The following is a 17,763-nucleotide window of genomic DNA, read 5'->3' as shown; positions in this document are numbered from 1 at the left end:
GGCCCGTGTCTCTGCAGGCCCAGGGCTTCCAGGCAGGGGCCAGGCCCCGGACCGCATTCAGCCTGCGTGTGCCGTGCCAGCACCCTGGGTGACTGACAGGCTGGGTCCTGCCAGCTACCAGTGCCGGCCACTGGCCTGGGGCATCTTTCCTTTTTTTATTTTTTAATTATTTGTAGAGACAGGGTTTCCCTGTGTTGCCCAGGCTGGGCTCAAGCGATCCTCCCATCTTGGCCTCAGGCATGAGCCACCACACCCAGTCTCCTTTTTTTAAAAATAAAAACTTTTGGAAATTGTCAAAGAAATGCACCAGCAGAATCGTGTGAAGAATCCTGTACGCAGCTCCCAGGAGTCTGTGGCCAGCCTGGTTTGAGGTCTACTCCCCTTCCTCCCCAACCCTGTTATTCAGAGTTGGATCTCAGCCACCCTGTCATTCCCCAGCACTTTGTCAGCATGCCCGCAAATGTGGTCACTCCTTAAACTCACAAAACAGCCACTCAAGCTTCAAACTTCCCAACTGTCCTATTTTGTAAAAGACATTTGGTTTATTCAAATTGGGGCCCAACAGGGTCTGCGCACAGCGACCTGCTGTTGCTGCCTCAGTTTCTCTCTGGGAGCACGAGGGCATTCGCAGTGGAGCAGCAGGGAGCGACAGGGTCTGGGGCTCAGAAGCAGACAGTCCAGCCACACCGGGTGAAACTGAGCTGCAACTGACAGTGCAGCCTCAGAGGATCAACCAGCTGCTTGCAGGAAGCTGCCAGAGAGCTGCCGCTTCAGTTAATAAAGGGGGTTTTTATTTAAGAAATAAAAAAAAATGTTTGCAAGACTCCCGGGTCTTCCAGCAGTGATTCTCAAATTTGAGTACCAGAGCCACCTGGAGGCTTGGGGAAAGGGGGCCCCCTGGGCCCTGCCTTGGAGTTCCGGCTCAGCAGGGGTGGGGTGGGGACGACGCTGACCGGCCGGTCCAGGGGCCACATCTTGAGATGCTTAGTGTCACGGGCACTTCAGGAACATACCTGTGGCTAAAGTTTAGCAATGGTGTCACCTAGAACACGAGAAGAACTGCCTTGTGGGTTTTTAAAGATTAAAGAACTGGCTGGGCGCGGCGGCTCACACCTGTGATCCCAGCACTTTGGGAGGCCGAGGTGGGCGGATCTCGAGGTCAGGAGATCAAGACCATACTGGCTAACACGGTGAAACCCCATCTCTATTAAAAATACAAAAAAAAAAAAAAAAAAAGAAAAAATTAGCCAGGCGAGGTGGTGGATACCTGTAGTCCCAGCTACTCAGGAGGCTGAGGCAGGAGAATGGCGTGAACCCGGGAGGCGGAACTTGCAGTGAGCCCAGATCGCGCTACTGCACTCCAGCCTGGGTGACAGAGCGAGACTCCATCTCCAAAAAAAAGATTAAAGAACCAAAATCAGCGTGCCTGGCATGTGGTAGGCATATCTATCTCTCTGTGCAGGAGGCACCTACTATGCTGCTACGAGGATGGCTTCAGCACCCACCTGGTGGCAGCATACGCAGGTGACAGCACAGATGCAGGCTCTGAGGGCCTGTGACACCACCCACCTCAGCCCTCTCAAGGCTGCTCTGGGACGAGGAGGGCCCAACACGGGAAAATGGATAGGAAACAAGACACAGGGTGAAGTCCTGGGCTGGGGGAAACAAGCCCCCAAAAGCCTGGCGGGGCAAAACGGCTTGCTCTGACCCATGCCCTTCAACCACGTTAGAAGAGCCCAGGATAGACCGGGAGGGGCGAGAGGAGGGCGGCTTGGGGCAGTGGCATTCTAGGCCCCTAAGTCTCAGGAGCTGAGGGGCATGGCTGGCAGAGCACCGGAGGGCCAGGCACAGGCGCCACCCTCCCTGCAGCCCCCAGCCGGTGTCCTCATCTGTCAGGGGGCACTGCCATGCTTTGCTCCCCTACCTGGCCCTGCGCGGGAAGCTGGTGGGACCTGAGGCACGGAAGGGAGCATGGGGTGGGTGGGAGGGGATCTGCCATGAGGGGCCAGGAGGTGCGGACGCCCCTCCCCACTCCTGTCCCCTCTGCTTTGCTGCTTCTAGAAGTGCCTGCACCGGCCTGCCCCCTCTTTGAAGGGACAGATGTCGGGGAGAAAGCTGATTATTGTCAAAGGCTGGAGGCTGTGACCGGAGATCTCGGTGAGCGTGACCCAATTCTGAGCTATTCTCAGCCTGGTGGGAGCGAGTTATTCCCTCCCGCCAACGCCACTGCTTCGGAGGCGGCCTGACTTTGAAACGCCCTCGTCCTGGCTGCCGGGCTGGGCCACGCAGGCTCCCCTGGGCACAGAGGCTCCGCGTGGGGAGGGCCCATGGGCTGGCAAGGCCACTGCTGGGGCAGGGCAGCAGGCTGGCCCCACTGTACCCCTCCTTGCTCACTGATGACCCACTGGGGGCAGGGCCCAACTCGCTGGCTCCGGGGTCCACACACCCGGCACCCAGCCTGTCTGCTGCCAACCCGTTGGCCACCTTGGGAAGCGACTTCTCTCGAGGCTCAGTTCCAGTGTCCAGGAGCGGGCAGTGCGCCGAGCTCCCGGGACAGAAAGGCCTGTCCACTCCCCCACTCCACACCGACCCAAACCTGCCACACACACACGGTCCAGGCCACCGCTGCTCCCGCAGCCACAGCTCACTCTGCACTGTGTGCCCAGATCTGGGTCTGGCTCCTGGGAGCCCCGAAGGGCAGGCCTGGGCATCCTGAATGGGCACGGGCTGGCACGTGGGAGGCACTCAACCCACGCATGCTGGTGACAGCGCCCACCCTCTGTGGCTGGTGAGGACAGGGCGCGAGGCCCGGCAGTTGCTCACTCCCTCCTGAGGGTATCAGGAGCCAGGCCCCTCTCAGGGGACCCTCTCGCTCAACGCCCCTCCAGGCTGGCGTGCGAGCCCAACAGCCCTGGGGCTGTGGGGGCACTGAGTTCAGTGCCCACTCTGCTTAGAGCAGCTTTGGAAATGGCACTTGCCAGCCCAGAGGCTGAAGGTGCACCCTCTCCATCCACTGCTTCTGGGGCACCACCCACCCCACCTGCACGACTTGCCAGTCCTTCTCCAATGTCTACCTGCACAGGTGTCTCCTTTTCTGAGGAAACTTCCAGGACTGCCTGAACACTCTCTGCCCTCTAGGGTCATGCACTGGGGAACCACTTATGGCCAGGATTCCGGAGTTGCATCTCTGTGCCTCAGTTTCCCTACCTGTGCAGTGGACTGTTGGGGGACTCGGGTCCCCTGGCAGCCCACCTACCCTCCATCTTCTGGCCCAGAGGTTATGGGTGGAGAGAGCAAAGCCGCAATGGAGGCAGACAAGGGGGAGTTGGGGGGACAGCCCCAGACCTAGACTGCAGGGGTGAGGGCCTCTTGGGCCCTCAGGAGCAACCCTGCCTCATCACATTCTGCTAGACAGGGTGTGCCCCCACCGGCCTGCTGCCCTCCACCCACCCAGAAACCCTGCCCTGGTCCCCACCGGTGCAGCCCAGGTCGGGCCCAGGCCTCTGGGGCTCTTGGGTGAGGGGCTGGGCCTTGAGGCAGGCATGGGTCGGGCAGACTGAGGCCCAGGAGCAGCTGACACCCCGGGGCTTCCTGAGGGAGGGCTACTCTAATCTCGGCTCTAGGGCAGTACCCAGGACTGGGACCCTCCAAGCAGGTGAGTCAGGGCCAGGGTCTGGGACCTTCCAGGGCTTGGGCAGCCGGGAGTCATGTGCCACTGTCTCAGTGCAGGACAGCAGGGCGACGGGGGAGGAATTTCCAGGGAAAATCTGAGGGCCCCAGGCGAGTACACACTGGGCCAGGCAGGGCATTTCCGGTGAATCCTTGCCCCATGACGAGCCCGTGCTGCTGACTCAAGCTGACCATCTGGGCCTGCTCATCGGTCACTCACGGCCATGGGCTCAGCCCTACCTCTGAAAGTCAGGCTTCCCATCACGGAACTGGGGTGCTGCTTGCCTTCTTTCTGCTCCTCTGCTATGGGGACTCCTTCAGGCCATGGTGTGCAGGACTCTCCCGCCTGGGCATTAGATGGTCTGGGGAACATGCTGGGAAGAGGACATTTGAAGGGGTCTTGAAGGACATATAGGATTTTAATGCTGGCTCAAGGCCAGGTGAGGATCCAAGCTGAGGGAGTGGGGTGAGGCCCAGCTGGGTCTAGAGGGCTATACAGTGGGGTTGGATGCCTGGAGGCTCAAGGTCATCACGGGGGCCTGTGTACAGGGCAGAGCAGCAGGGCCGAGGGGATTGAGACAGCGACTCTGTCCCATGTGACAACTAAGGGTGGGCTGGGACCTCCCGCTCTCCATGTGCGGACCCTGGTGACTCACCCAGGGGCGCCACCTGGGCAACCAGCCCCAGCTGGAAAATGGGCACAACCTGGACCCTACGGTGCCTGAGGCCTACGTGTCCTATAAACCATGGAGCTGCACCTCAAAGAAACACCTCTCGGTGTTCACCCATCAGACACCATGCAGGCCTTTGCTGTGGCCAGGAGGGGCAGGGCAGGCTTGGGGGAACTGAGATCTCAGGGGTGTGCGTCACCCAGTTCATGACACCCCAGGGACGGCGTGACCCCAAAGCTCCTGGCATTAGGGTCACCCACTTCCATGTTGAACCTGACTGGGGGCCCCTCCTCTGTGCCCCAGGTGAGGAACAAAGTTAGAAGGGAAGCTGGGTCCTGGAAGGAGAGGACAAGCCCTTGGAGCAGGGCTGAGCAACTCTCAGGGACACAGGCCTCCTGGACCACATTAGCCACAGCCCCCGGTGACCCACAGTGTGACACTTCGCAGGGACCAGGCGGCCTGGGGTGGACCCTTCCTTCAGGGGCGCATACAAGTAACCGAGGCAGCCACACTGAATTCCAGCCCAGGGCTGTGGAAGAAGGCCCAGCACTCCTGGACCACCCCAACCCCAGGAAGAAGTGGCCTTTTCTGCAGCCAGATGGGGGTGGCCACACATTTGCCCCTTTGTCCTGGAGACTGGAGTGCCCATCATGCCAAACCAGGACAGGGAGGAGCAGGGACCAGGGGCAGAGCGCAGGCAGGGCTGGCCTAGACAGCAGCTGGGGGTGGCCTTGGCTGCTAGGGATCACTCAGAACAGAGGGGGACAGCACATTTATTGCTCATCACTCACACTTGGGGCCAGGCTCCTGCTAGCTCAGCACTCAAGGCCCCCAGCACAGGGGAAATGGAGGCTCCCAACAGCCGCTGGCTGCCTGGGCAGAAACCCAGGCCCCCTAGGCACCAGCGGCAGCTCCAAGGGCCCCACGGCTGACACAGGCACTGGTCCTTCCTTGAGGCTGTCACACACCAGGGCGGGCGAGGAGAGCCCCCAGCCTGGGCGTCCTACCCTCTGTCCCCGCTTTGGGAAATGCCCCTAAGCTTAGCCTTTAAGAGGTGATCACATAGGCACTGTCCCTGGGTGGTGTCCTGGATGCACCTCCCCCACCCCACACCGTCATCCCCGTGCAGGGGACCTTGGCTTCTGTGAGGGGTAGGGGTGCCCACACAGTTCCGGGACTCACAGGCTGGCATTCACACCCCAGCCCCGACACACTTGCCTGGTCGCCTGCGGCAGACAACCCACTCTGCCGCTCCTCTCCGCAGCGCTGCCTGGCCTCAGCGAGTGCAGCCCATGTCAAGGGGCTCTGGCTGGGTGGGGGATGCCCCGCCTCTTGGACATGAGTGGACGCAGGCCTGGGCTGAGCCCAGTGCTGTGACATCAGCCTGGAGGCCAGAGAGCAGGGTCACCTCCCTGGTTCCTGGGCTGGCCTGGTCTCCTAGGGCTGGGGAGAGCAGGGCAGGGATTCTGGGTCAGCTCACCCCAGCTTCTGGCCAAGGCTGGAGCCTCGGCCCGGGGACTGGAGAAGCACAAGATGGTCTCAGGCCCCGTGGGGCAGCCAGGGCCGTGGGGGCCCAGGGGTCAGATGCAGCGTGGCCTCAGGGACAATGCCCCCTCCCTCCTCCACCCCCTCCTGCTTAGGCCCACCTGGGAGGGGGTCAGACTCCCCCACCTGCACCCTTTGGCTTCAACACCCAGGGGAGGCTGTGGCAGTGGATACTTCATATTGGCAACAAACAGCAGCTGGGATGGGCCGCAGGGCTGGACAGGAATGGCTGAGGCCCAGCCCCAGCACTGCTCCTCCATCACAGCCGCCCTTGCTGCCGTCCCACTCTGGCCACCCAGGAGGCCCCCAAGCCCCGCCCCACCGTCTGTGTCTGGCAGGCATCGCTGACCATATAACGTGCCTCTGGCCTCCCTGCCCAGCCCTTCGGTGCTCCCAGCTCCCTGGTGCCCTGGGCAGTGGCCCCCTAGCCTGGGGTCTTGGTGGCGAAGGTCAGGTAGCCGGTGTGGCCCACGGCCTCCTTCATGGGCGTGCCGCTGCGGAAGGGGCTGGTGTCAGAGCCGGCAGGGCCATCTGTGCCCGTGCCCAGGTCGGGCGGTGGCAGGCTGACAGTGCGCACGTTGTAGACCTGTGGCAGCACCTCCAGGGTGCTCAGCTCTGAGAAGCCGCATGCTGCCAGTGCCTGGCACGTGCGTTGCACCTGCTCGATGCACGGCGAGAAGGAGCAGAAGCGCCCGCCTGTGGGAAACAGGACCCGAGGGTCAGAGGGCAGGGGTGGCAGAGCCTGGCCTGTCTGGCCCTAGCATCCCTGGACTCCCACCCTAGGGTCTGAGGCCAGCCTAAGACAGCCCCAACACACACTGCAAGCTCTCCAGAGAGCTGGGACTGCAGGGCAGAGGGGCCTGGCCCTCAACTGACAGCCCACCATGAGGCCTGGCGCCGCTGTTCATGTCACCCAGTTTAGCCACGCCAGGCCCTCCCATGTGCCAGGCACCGGCTCAAGCCCGCGCTGCCATCGTCTCACTTGGCCCACAGCGGGCACCGCTCTCCTGCCTTCCACAGGGCTACTGGAGCGCTGGGCCCGGAGCAGCTCTGACAGCACGGCAGCCCGGGGTGGTGCGGGGGACGCTGCTGTCACAGGAAATTAGAGGCTGTCGCTGCTCCCGGGAACAGGAGGCGCCTACTCGAAGCAGAGCCCGAGCATGACAGCCCCTCCCTGCCGCCTCTCACCAGGGCAGCCGTGGGCTTCACTCGGCCTGGCCCGCAGTGAATGAGAACCCAGCCCAGGTCCCTGTCCTGGCAGGGAGGACCTGGGGAAGCCAGGGCCGGGTAGAGGTATGTGGCCCAGGCAAGTGTCCTCAAACGTCCCTGAGGCTTGGTCCCCTCAGCTGTACCCGAAAATGGGGCCGCCGGGAGGTTCGGGGTTAGAGGAGGCACCTTCTGTGTGACAACAGCCTAGACAGGGCACAGAGGCTGAGCACGCCGCACCCTCCCCAGCGGGCTCCCGTGGCCGGCAAGAGATGCTGGGCCCATGAATGAGCCAGGAGCCTTTGGACCCAGAAGGGGGAGCTCGCAGGGAAAGGGACAGGTCCCAGAGGCAGGCGCGGGTTCCACTCTAGAGGAAGGAGTCACAAAGGCAGCAGGTGGGCCTCAGAGGAGGCTCTGCCGGGTTCAGCCTCCCTGGGACTTTGGTCCAGGCCCAGAAGTGTACCCAGAGCCGGGAGCCTAGGAGGCAGGGCGTGGAGATCCCCACAGCTACCCACCTCAGCAGAGACCAGGACCCAGGAGTCAGGGCTGGGCCAGAGCCAGCAGGGGACCCCTGGCCACAGCCTTGCTGTTCGCACCAGGCCTCGGCTCATCTTTGAGGTGGGGTGGGGCGCCCAGCACCCCCACCCTCCACCCTCTCAGAATGCAACTCTCAGCCGGGAAGAAGGAAGGGGCCCCTGCTGCCTGAGCCGCTCCTTCTCCAGAAAAGGGAAAAACCCTGGGCCTCCCAGCCACCTCCCTGGCTTGAGGCCCGACCTTCCCCAGGGCTGCCCCGCCTCCACACCCAGCATCTTCCCTAAAAGGGGCCAGCTCCCTGGGCTCCAGAGCCTGGGGGAGGAGAGACTTTGGGAAACAGCAGGGGGGGAATTCCAGACCCCTCCGGCCGGGCCTGCCCTGCACTTGGGTGGCGCTGCCACCTTCCTCCATCGGGGGGTTGGGAGAGGCCAGAGACCAGGAGCAGGGCCCAGCCGGGGCCCATCCTCCCCAGCTCTGCCTCCCCTGGCCAGCCTGACCCACTCCTCACCTCAGGCCAAAGCGGGGCCCTGGCCTGGCCACTGCCAAGCCGTGGTTTGGTCTCTGGACCCCTCTGAGATCCCAGGAGCTCAGTCCTGCACCCTTGCCCCACCCTTGCCCAGGCTGTACCTCTCCCGGAACCCCTGATGCACCTTCGACCTTGAGGGCGTCCCAGGCGTGGCCCACGGCCTCCCAGGGTGACGGGATGTCCAGGAAGACGGCGTCGGCCACGTGGCTCACGCCAAAGCCACTGCAGCACACGTCCTGGGTGCGCACAGTCACCCAGCGGCCCACACGGTGCTCCTGGAACTCCTCCCGGGCCTTCTCTGCCCGCTGCTGGTGGAACTCCACCGTGTGCAGGTGGCCCGTGGGTGCAATGGTGCGGATGATGGCGTGGGACACAGAGCCACTGCCGGTGCCTGGCAGGACAAGATGGGATGGGCAAGGCATCAGTTGGGACTGCTCGGGACCCACAGCCTCCCAGGAAACAACCCCCACCTCACCCTGGAGACCCACACAGGGCTTGGGAGGACCCCAGGCTACAGGTGGGTGTCACTCCAGGGCTGTGTGGTCCTGGCTGCCTAAAGCCCCGGGCTAGCCCTGGGTTGGGCACCCTGTCTAGGGGTGAGCTGGGGTTGACAGGCTGTGTATGCCGTGCTGTCTGTTGTGGGCACAGGCGAGGCCAGTGGCAACCCTGCCCTATCCCGCCTAGCGCAGGCATAGGGAATGAGAGCAGCCCAGCTGCCTGGAGCCTCCAGGGAAATCTGTGCAAGGGGGACAGGGAGGCCATCCCATCACTCAGTCCTGTCTCCTTCCATGCATGGTCAATCCCTTCCTCAATCCCCGTCAACAGTGGCCCACCCTGCTGGTCCTCATGCCCACCTCTCCCCAGAAGCTCCTTGGTCCCCTTGAGACAGCCCACCCCCACCAAGCCTGCCCAAACCTGCCCCCACCACACAGGGGCTGGGGCTCTGCCCTGGCCTGGTTGGACTCAAGACGCAGGGGCTGGCCACCAGCCACACGGCCCCAGTCCTCCCGAGCGCACCTGCCCCCAGCTTCCCTCCCCAGCTTCCCTCAGGATGGCCCCTCTGCTTGACTTCCTGTCCTCTGGAAAGGGCCAAGGCTTGTGTCCCTCCTCCCGCTCCAGCTTCAGGGGCCATCTACCTGATGCCACTCCCATCCCCAGGCCCCTCCACTCCAGACTCCTGCTAGAGCAGCCAATGCACACTTGCCACCCATCCCTTGAACCCAAATAGCGCTGAGCATCGCAAGCGCTTGGGGCAGACCCATGAAGGTGCCTCCACTCCCTCTAACCCATCCCACGTCCTGCCACCTCCCACATTCTTTTCAGGGGCCAGCCCCTCTCCCCACCTGTCCAGCCCCTCCCCTGGGTGCCCCCAGCCTGCTGCCTCTCCCCTCTGCAAAGCCTGGCCATGCCCCCTTCCCACTAAGGAGCAAGTCAGACTTGTTGGCCTCCAGGGTGGAGCTCGCTTCCCCTCCGACCTCACTCCCAGCCCCTCTGCCTCCCCCACTGAGCCTGACTCGGCAGCATGCTGCAACTGCAGGGCCTCGGCACGACTCCTCCTTGGTGCAGAGCTGTCCCTTGGCTCTTTGTAGGTCCCTCCTCATTATGTTCAACTCAAATGTCCCCTCCTCAGAGAGGTCTTCCCTGCCTGGCCTAGCTGGAGGGACCCCACTCTGGGTCCCCCTCAGACACGCAGCCCTGTGTCACAAGCTTCACAGCGACCAGCGGCACTGAGATGCTCACCTAGGCTGTGTCCCCCTCCTCGAGGGCAGGAACCTGGTTTCTCTTGTTCACGGTTCCTAGGAGGGGACCTGGCATATCTGAGGAGGCCAGGAGAAGGTGCTGCTTGATTGAGCTCTCTCGCGAGAGTGGGGCGGGGTGGAGAGGCCAGCACCCACCACAGGATGCACAGGAGCAGCAGCTGATGGGGTTGGCTAAGTCCTGCTCTCCACGCCTCCCACCCAGACACCCCAGGGAGGGACACGGTGACCTGCAGCCCTCAGAAAGCCAGCATGGCAGTGCTAGGCACTCTTCGTGAACCTGGACCCTAGCTCTCCTGCCCACGAGGAACACGCCACCAACAACCTAGATGCATCAGGGCCTGGGGCCAATCTTGGCTTCAATCGCCACACTGGGCGGCCCCAGCACCTGTATGCGTGCAGGGATTCCCACAGCCCAGGCCCTGGACTCAACAACAATGGTGCTCACGTTCATTGGTAGCAGGTGAGGATCTGATCATGGATGAGGATGGGGAAGGCTCCCCACCTACAGGGAGCTCCTCGGGGTAGCCCTGGCCTCTTTCCAGAAAGGGCAACTCTCTCTGCTTCACCATCAGCACAGAGGACTAGAGGTTGACGGTCAGTACCTAGGACAGCGCCAAGCATCAAGCTGGCCACGCCCCACCAAGGCAAGCAGGACCCTCACTAGAGCACCAGTCCTCCCCAGCTCCCCCTGGTCCATTTCCCACCACCTCTCACTCCAATTACAGCACCAGCCTCCTAATGGGCTTCCTTGCCTCCACCTTCACTCCCTGCTGTCAGTATCCCGGAAAGATGTGAAAATAGAAACTGAGGAGCCACATCTGTCTGTAGGAAGGGCAGGCTGGAAGCTCTGACCTCCACCTTTGTGTCAATTTCTGAGTTAAACTGAGGCAGCCTGAGGAACTCACCAGACTCACAGACCACAGAGCCGGGCCGAAGCTCCAACATCATGGTGATGAGGGCGATGTCTGTGGAGTAGAGGATCTGCGTGCGGTGCGGCAGGTTCAGCGTCCAGAGCTCGGGCGTGGGGTGCAGCACATACACCCAGCCACCTCGGCCGCACGTCACCTTGGAGCCGAAGGGGCGGCCGATAAGGTCAACTGAGTGCCGCAGGACACCATGCCGGGTCTGGGTCTGTGCCCCACGCTGCACACGCACTGCCACCATTGCACCATGACCCAGTGACAGGATGGCCGTGTCACCCTCCTTGATCAGCTCCTCATATGCCACGAAGCTCATGGTGCTAATGTCTGGCAAGGGCCAAGGACCTGGGGAGGGGTGTGTGTAGGCATGAGCAAGTCAGGAGGCAGGGGTCTAGGTAGAAGGCTTCGAGCCCTACATCCCAGCAGTGGGCATGGGCGGGGTGTGGCTAGCTCAGCCTCTGCCACTGCCTGACAGGGAGCCCAATAGCGCTGCACTCTGGCCTGGCCTCTGAAGCCTTTCTTGGTCTGGGACAAGAGACAGGGACTATGAGCCTAAATCAGAGATGAAGAGACTGAGGCTTGGCAATGGCGGAGGTCGGTCCCAAGGATTCCCGGAGTGAGGACCCGACCCTCCCATCACCCTCCTCCAGGAGCTTGACTCCCACTCCCAAGATGTGAGATAAGGAAGCGCCTTTGCGAGGTGTCCACCGGCGGGGGAGAGGCAAATGGCCAATGAGGTCACCTCCAAGCCAGGCTTGATTCCTCGCCCCAGTCTCCCCCACGGGGGCTGGGTGGCAGGGCATGATAGAGGAGTAAGGGCTCCCCTGGGTGTGCGGGTGGCGGGGTATGACAGAGGAGTCAGGGCTCCCCAGGAAGGGGCTGGGGACGCGGAGCTGGCCGTCCACGCAAACACCGCCCAGCCGGTGCAGAGGCAGCAAGGGGCCAGGCCGGGCCGGTGGGGGGCGCCCATGCGAGGCTGGAGGAACAGGCCCTGAGCGCCGTGCCCGGCCCGGGCCACCCTCACCCGCGCCCTGCCACCCTGGGCCCCGCGGAGTCTCACCTGCGACGCTCCCGCTGCCGGGGCTCCACACGTGCCTCCGCGACGCGCGGCGGCGGCGGCCACAACACTTCCGGCTCCGCGCCCGCTGATGACGTCGCGCCCCGCCTCGCCCCCTCCGCGCACGGGATCCTGGGAACGCCAGGCTGCCCTTCCCGCCCCTCCCAGAGGACGTTTCCTGGGCGACTTCTTCCCTCATGTGAGCTGCTCTGTTTACACTTGCTGGTCGCTGGAAGATCGAAAGACTGGACAAAATCCATATGGCGGCCGGCCGGCGCGGTGGCTCTCGCCGGTGATCCCGCGCTTTGGGAGGCCGAGGCGGGAGGTTCTTCTGAGCTGAAGAGTTCGAGACCAGCCCGGGAAACGTAGTGAGACCCCACCATCTCTACAAATAACAAACAAACAAAAGGTCCCCCCGCCACGCCGGCCGCGGGTTGCCGTCGCACCCAGGCACATTTGAAGGGCGGCAGCAGCCAAGGCCTGGCTGTCACTGCTGTCCCGGACCCCTTTGACAGCCTCTGGGGGTTCACCAGAGGGCTGGCCCGTGGCTCACTGCCCAGTCCTCTATGAGGACACTTTGCCATAGACATTTTGTTATTGCAGACTGCTCTGGGAACACCCCTGACTGGGCCCTAAGATGAATTCCAGAAAAGGAATCGCAGGTCAAGGGGCGGTTACAGAAGGCTTGGGCTAGGGTCAGCCAGAGCTCTGTGCAGCAGATGGGGGCCTGCAAAAGTCTGCAGAAGTGGCCTTCCGCCCAGGCCTTGCCTCCCCCGACGGGGACACGTTCTCCTGAGTGCAGAGCTGCTTCTAGGAGGGAGTGGGGGTCCTGTGTCCCCTCCTGGGAACCAAGGCATAATGAGAACTGGATGACTTGGGCCCACTTTTGGGTCTGGTGAGGAGCTTGAGCAGGAGACTGGAGGAGGTGCTGCTGGAAGATGGGTAGAAAAGGGAAGCGGGAGTGGTGTTCTGTCTCAGCAACACCATTCCCAGCTGGCTCCTCTGTGGAGTGTGTGTGCAGGGGAGCGGGGGCAGGGGACACGGATTTTCTTCCTCCAGCTCTTAGCTCTCAGGACCAGAGCTTGGAAAGGAACAGAGACCCCCCTTCCCAGCCTAGGGTTTAGCTTGCGCCCGAACCCAAGCCAGTTAGCAATGACCCTAGGGCACCCTCCCCAGTCACTCAGCCAGTCCAGCCTGGTAAAATGAGGTGGCCAGGCTCCTGCAGAGCGAGCTCCCCTCTGGAGCCCTGGCAGCCCGTAGAGCACTCTCAACTCTTGCGTCTGGGGCAGGCCAGGCCAGGGTGTTTGTGGCCCTTGCATTGGCTTCTCAGGGTCCATCATGGAAACCTAGGGGTCCAACCTCAGCCCCTCTGTGTCCCTGCCCTAGCTGTGGCCGAGAGCCCCCAGGAGTAAGCTGGTGAGAGGCCTTCCGTGGCCTCCCACTCTCTGTGGGTTCCTGTCCCTGTGGGGCCACCATGCTGGCCACCAGCTGCCTCTACTTCTGCCTTATGGCCTCCCTGCCTTCTACTCTCAACGTTGAAACAACCCAGCCCCATCCACAGCTCCCCAACCTGTATTCCAGCGGATGCTTCTCTCCCTTGATGATGCACCCACCTGAGTCACCCCCTAATTTCTCCCCTGGGGGATTCTGACTTTCCACTTCTCTTGGGTTTCTCTTCCACAGCCTCTCAGCTGTGGTTGGTGTGGAGTCAGGGCCGGGTGCCTATAAGGGCCTAAGGTAGGACTTGGTGACTCGGCGGTGGTTTCCCTTGGTTCCGACTTCCCTCTTGCCTGTCTGTCTATTACTGGCTGGTCAACTCCTCCAGTGCCCCTTCCTCCAGGCAGCCTCCTCAGCCCTGCCCACCTGCTCCATCTGAGCCTGCCCCAGTCCCCAGCCTGAGTCCTCAAGCAGAACCAACACCCCCTACCTCAGCTGATGATTCCCTGTGCAGAGTTTGTATTGGGGCTCCCCTAACAAAAGCTGATGCTGTATATACCCAGCTGTGCCATCTCATTGAATTCTCCCCAGGATCCTAGGAGGGAGGGAACACTTTACAGATGGGGAAACTGAAACTCAGAGAGTTTGTTGCCTGAAGTCACAGCCAGTGAGGTCAAAGTGGGATTAGGATTTAAAGCTAATAAACCCACAAAGCTCAGCACTGAGGAGGCTGAGGAGGGAAGACTGCTTGAGGCCAGGAGTTGGAGTTCCGCCTGGACAACATAGCAAGACCCTATCTCTTAATTAAGAATTAAAGCCAGTAAACCGGCTTCAGAGAACCAATGGCCGATTTGAAGAAAGGTGGGAACAGGCAGGAAGGATGCCCACTGGGGAGGCTGCTCTGCCCAAATCCCTGGCAGGGACCACGTGACTGCAGTCCCTCCCCTCTGAGCAGCACAGCCTCCTACCCCACTGTGCTCTGTGAACCCCAGTCAGCCCCTGTCCCTCTCCTGACCTCAGCCCACTTCCTCTTCGGGCTCTGCTGAACTCAGGGGCAGGGCACTGGGAAGAAGCAATGCTGCCTCCGGCTGCACTCTGCAGAGGAGCAGACTACAAGGATAGAGTCCAGTGCCCTGCCTGGAGTCTGTCCTGTGCCTGACCTGCTGAACTGGGTCATGTTCTGTGGATAAAAGACCTGGGCCTCCTTTGAAGCCCCCTCCAGGCCCAGTGGTTCTTGTGTAACCAGGTGTGATTTCTGAGGAACCTGGACCAAACACTGGCCTGGTAACGTCATGCAGCCTCCTGCCTGGATGCTGCCAAAGCAGCCCCTGTGGGCCCCGGGGAGAGCAGGGGCTGTGGACAGGGGAGGTCAGCTGGAGGGGAGGCTGGCACCTTCCAAGCCCCTCCCCTTGTGCACCTGCTCTGGGGGCCACTAAGACTCCCAATCAGCCCCTGCCTGGGGGGTCTCACCCTGACATTTGGGTCTGAAGGCCACCTCCCCACTGTTATCTGCTGCTGCTGTCCCCGTCACAGCTGCCTGGTCCCCCTACACTGTCGGTCTGCCCCAGGCAGGCTAGCACAGGGCCAGCGCTCTGGGACGGTGGAAGGATTGCTGGGCCCATGACTGGACACCTCTGTCACCCAACTTCTGATCTATCTGCACATTGAGGCCAGCCTGGCCAACACAGCAAGATCCCTGTCTCAACAGAATAAAAACAAAAATAAAATGATCTTCTTTCTGCACACTGGGGACAAAAACACCCACCTCAGAAAGCTGAGGGTTGCCAGCGGCCCCAGGCCGGAGCCGCCGCAGTGCCAGGCTCACTGCTTGCTGTAGGCAGCCCTGCCCTCTGGACCTCATATCTGCAGTTCTGACCTTGCCTGTGGAAGGAAAGTGTAGGGGAAAGAAAGAGATCAGACTGCTACTGTGTCTGTGTAGAAAGAAGTAGACATAAGAAACTCCATTTTGTTCTGTACTAAGAAAAATCTTCTGCCTTGAGATGCTGTTAATCTGTAACCCTAGCCCCAGCCCTGTGCTCGCAAAAACATGTGCTGTGTTGACTCAAGGTTTAATGGATTTAGGGCTGTGCAGGGTATGCTGTGTTAAAAATGTGTTTGCAGGCAGTGTGCTTGGTAAAAGCCATCGCCATTCTCCAGTCTCAAGTACCTAGGGACACAATACACTGTGGAAGGCCCCAGGGACCTCTGCCTAAGAAAGCCTGGGTATTGTCCAAGGTTTCCCTCCAGTGAGACAGCCTGAGATATGGCCTCGTGGCAAGGGAAAGACCTGACCGTCCCCCAGCCCGACACCCGTAAAGGGTCTGTGCTGAGGAGGATTAGTGAAAGAGGAAGGCCTCTTTGCAGTTGAGATAAGAGGAAGGCATCTGTCTCCTGCTCCTCCCTGGGAATGGAATGTCTTGGTGTAAAACCCGATCGTACATTCTATTTACTGAGATAGGAGAAAACCGCCTTATGGCTGGAGATGAGACATGCTGGTGGCAATACTGCTCTTTACTGCGCTGAGAGGTTTGTGTAAAGTCAAACATAAATCTGGCCTACGTGCACATCGAGCCACAGCACCTTTCCTTAAACTGATTTATGACACAGAGTCCTTTGCTCACATGTTTTCCTGCTGACCCTCTCCCCACCATTACCCTATAGTCCTGCCACATCCCCCTCACTGAAATAGTAGAAATAGTAATCAATAAATACTGAGGGAACTCAGAGACCAGTGCCGGCGCGGGTCCTCCATATGCTGAGCGCCGGTCCCCTGGGCCCACTGTTCTTTCTCTATACTTTGTGTCTTATTTCTTTTCTCAGTCTCGTCCCACCTGACGAGAAATACCCACAGGTGTGGGGGGGCTGGCCCCCTTCAGGAAAGGGGAAAGGGGGTCCTTTCCCATGGGGGACCTGGGGAAGCAGGTTAGGTTCTCAGCCAGGAGGGTGAGAGAGGGGAGGGTTGGCCTTCTGAGAAGCTGCAGATGCTGAAGACAGAGGAAGTCCTGAGTATGGCCCCCAAGTCTCTCCCTCCCCCAAGTCTGCCTCCAGGGGCTGCAGCTATCCCTTCCAGAAACAGAAACTTAAGCCCTTCAGGCTTTGTGGGGTAGCAGGTGGGCAGCTGCAGAAATTTCTAAAATTGGGGGAAGAGGCTGCATGGGGCACAGAGTGCAGGAATTCCAGGCTTAAGGGACACCTGCTGTCTGGCCAGCCCAGAGGGGCCGTTTGCCTTTTTACATGGGTTGGTTTTATTAAGTCTAAAAAATGCTGACTTGGAACAGGACGAAGCATGCCAAGGAGCAAAGAGGCATGTGTCTCCTCTGCAGTGACCATGGGGATGAGATAGGAGACAGGGCCCCCACATCCATGCTCACATAGGCAGAGGCGAACAGGCTTCCCCTGCCTTTGGGCCTTGGCTCTGGTGCCTTCTCCTCAGAGGCACCTATTCGGGGTCCCTTATACCTGGAACTCCACTGCTCTGTGTCCCCCTGACCCCAGCAGCACTGATCTGATGTCATCTGGTTTGTTGGGCTGCTGGCTCATGGCCAGTCTTCCTCCAGCAGCAGGCGCTGTGTACCTTGCTGTGTGCTGTATCCCCAGTGGTTGGCACCGGGCAGGTGCTAATTGTGCCACTGCTGGAGGGATTTGTATCAAATATACCCACAGATAAGGGTACCCCCCTTCCTTGCTTTATTCACAGAGCAACGGATGAGGGTGCTTGATGGATATTAACCCCACATACTTCACTTCCCCCTCTTAACAGCTGCATAATATTCCACAGCAAGCAGATGCCTTCCTACCCTTGGCCACTCCTGCCTAATGGGCATTGGGTTGTATCCAGATGTGTTTGTTTTTCCCTCCACAGATCTCTTGGTCCATTAGTGGAGAGAACTGAGACATCCTTTCTAAGGGCTGCATTCCTAGAAGGGGAGATTGCTGGGTCACGGAGTTCGAACATTGTTAATGTTAATATATTCTGCCAAATTATCTTGCAAAAAGCATGCAGAAATTTAAGTTGCAGGCAGCGTGTGGACGCCTGTCTTCCCGCATTCCCACTCTAAGCCAGCACTGGCTGGGGTCGATGTGGGAGTGTTGGGGGTAGGGACAGGTGGAGTCACTGCTTAATTTGCATGATTCTGGTTATTCGTGAGATGAGTTTTTTTTTTAATTTTTTTTTTAATCGCACTTATGCTTATTGTTTATTAGCGTTTCCTCCCATCTTTGCCTGAAGTCTCCGGGGACTGCCTTTGGGGGTCGGGTAAACTTGTCCCCTGCGAAGAGGGCCCAGGGTTGGGGTCTGGAAATTCCGAGGCTGCACTTGCCAGCGGCCTCTTAAGGCCACAGCGTCCCCGTGGTTTCTGGCTCGCATCCCCCCAAGACCCAGGACTTGTCCAAGGTCAGGGCACCACGGGTGCCCCCGGGCTGGGCCGCAGCCAGACTG

At 60.6% G+C, this 17,763-nt stretch overlaps 1 protein-coding gene across 4 annotated transcripts; it reads right to left on the bottom strand.

The window, feature by feature from the left end:
• Positions 1-520: 520 nt before the first annotated feature.
• TRMT61A (tRNA methyltransferase 61A) lies at positions 521-16,965 on the bottom strand. Of its 4 annotated transcripts, XR_010123639.1 has the most exons (6): positions 11,892-16,965; positions 10,817-11,176; positions 8,276-8,542; positions 6,247-6,581; positions 5,559-5,783; positions 521-4,043 (listed from the first exon to the last, which is right to left on the bottom strand). XR_010123639.1 is itself a non-coding variant. In XM_054449388.2 (4 exons), exons 1-4 carry the CDS (start codon positions 12,085-12,087, stop codon positions 6,310-6,312), a joined length of 1,095 nt encoding a protein of 364 aa, XP_054305363.2. In that variant the 5' UTR covers positions 12,088-16,964; the 3' UTR covers positions 5,098-6,309. The 4 variants fall into 4 exon arrangements, 1 of the variants encoding a protein (XP_054305363.2); XR_010123638.1 differs by having other exon boundaries at positions 5,559-6,581; positions 11,892-16,964; XR_008493758.2 differs by lacking the exon at positions 521-4,043 and having other exon boundaries at positions 5,098-5,783.
• Positions 16,966-17,763: the final 798 nt, after the last annotated feature.

The sequence above is a fragment of the Pongo pygmaeus genome, chromosome 15, assembly GCF_028885625.2.
Source record: "Pongo pygmaeus isolate AG05252 chromosome 15, NHGRI_mPonPyg2-v2.0_pri, whole genome shotgun sequence".
Taxonomy (NCBI): Eukaryota; Metazoa; Chordata; class Mammalia; order Primates; family Hominidae; genus Pongo; species Pongo pygmaeus.
The sequence above is the reverse complement of the archived record's forward strand: the minus strand, read 5'-3'. Positions and strand labels throughout refer to the sequence as shown.

Bases quoted from the DNA above. Each gene is read 5' to 3' on its own strand.
- TRMT61A (XM_054449388.2), bottom strand. From the start codon at position 12,087: ATGAGGGAAGAAGTCGCCCAGGAAACGTCCTCTGGGAGGGGCGGGAAG. The intron at 11,177-11,891 runs GTGAGACTCCGC...ACCCCTCCCCAG, and splicing joins CGGCAGCGGGAGCGTCGCAG to GTCCTTGGCCCTTGCCAGAC. The intron at 8,543-10,816 runs GTGAGTTCCTCA...TTGTCCTGCCAG, and splicing joins CTCTGTGGTCTGTGAGTCTG to GCACCGGCAGTGGCTCTGTG.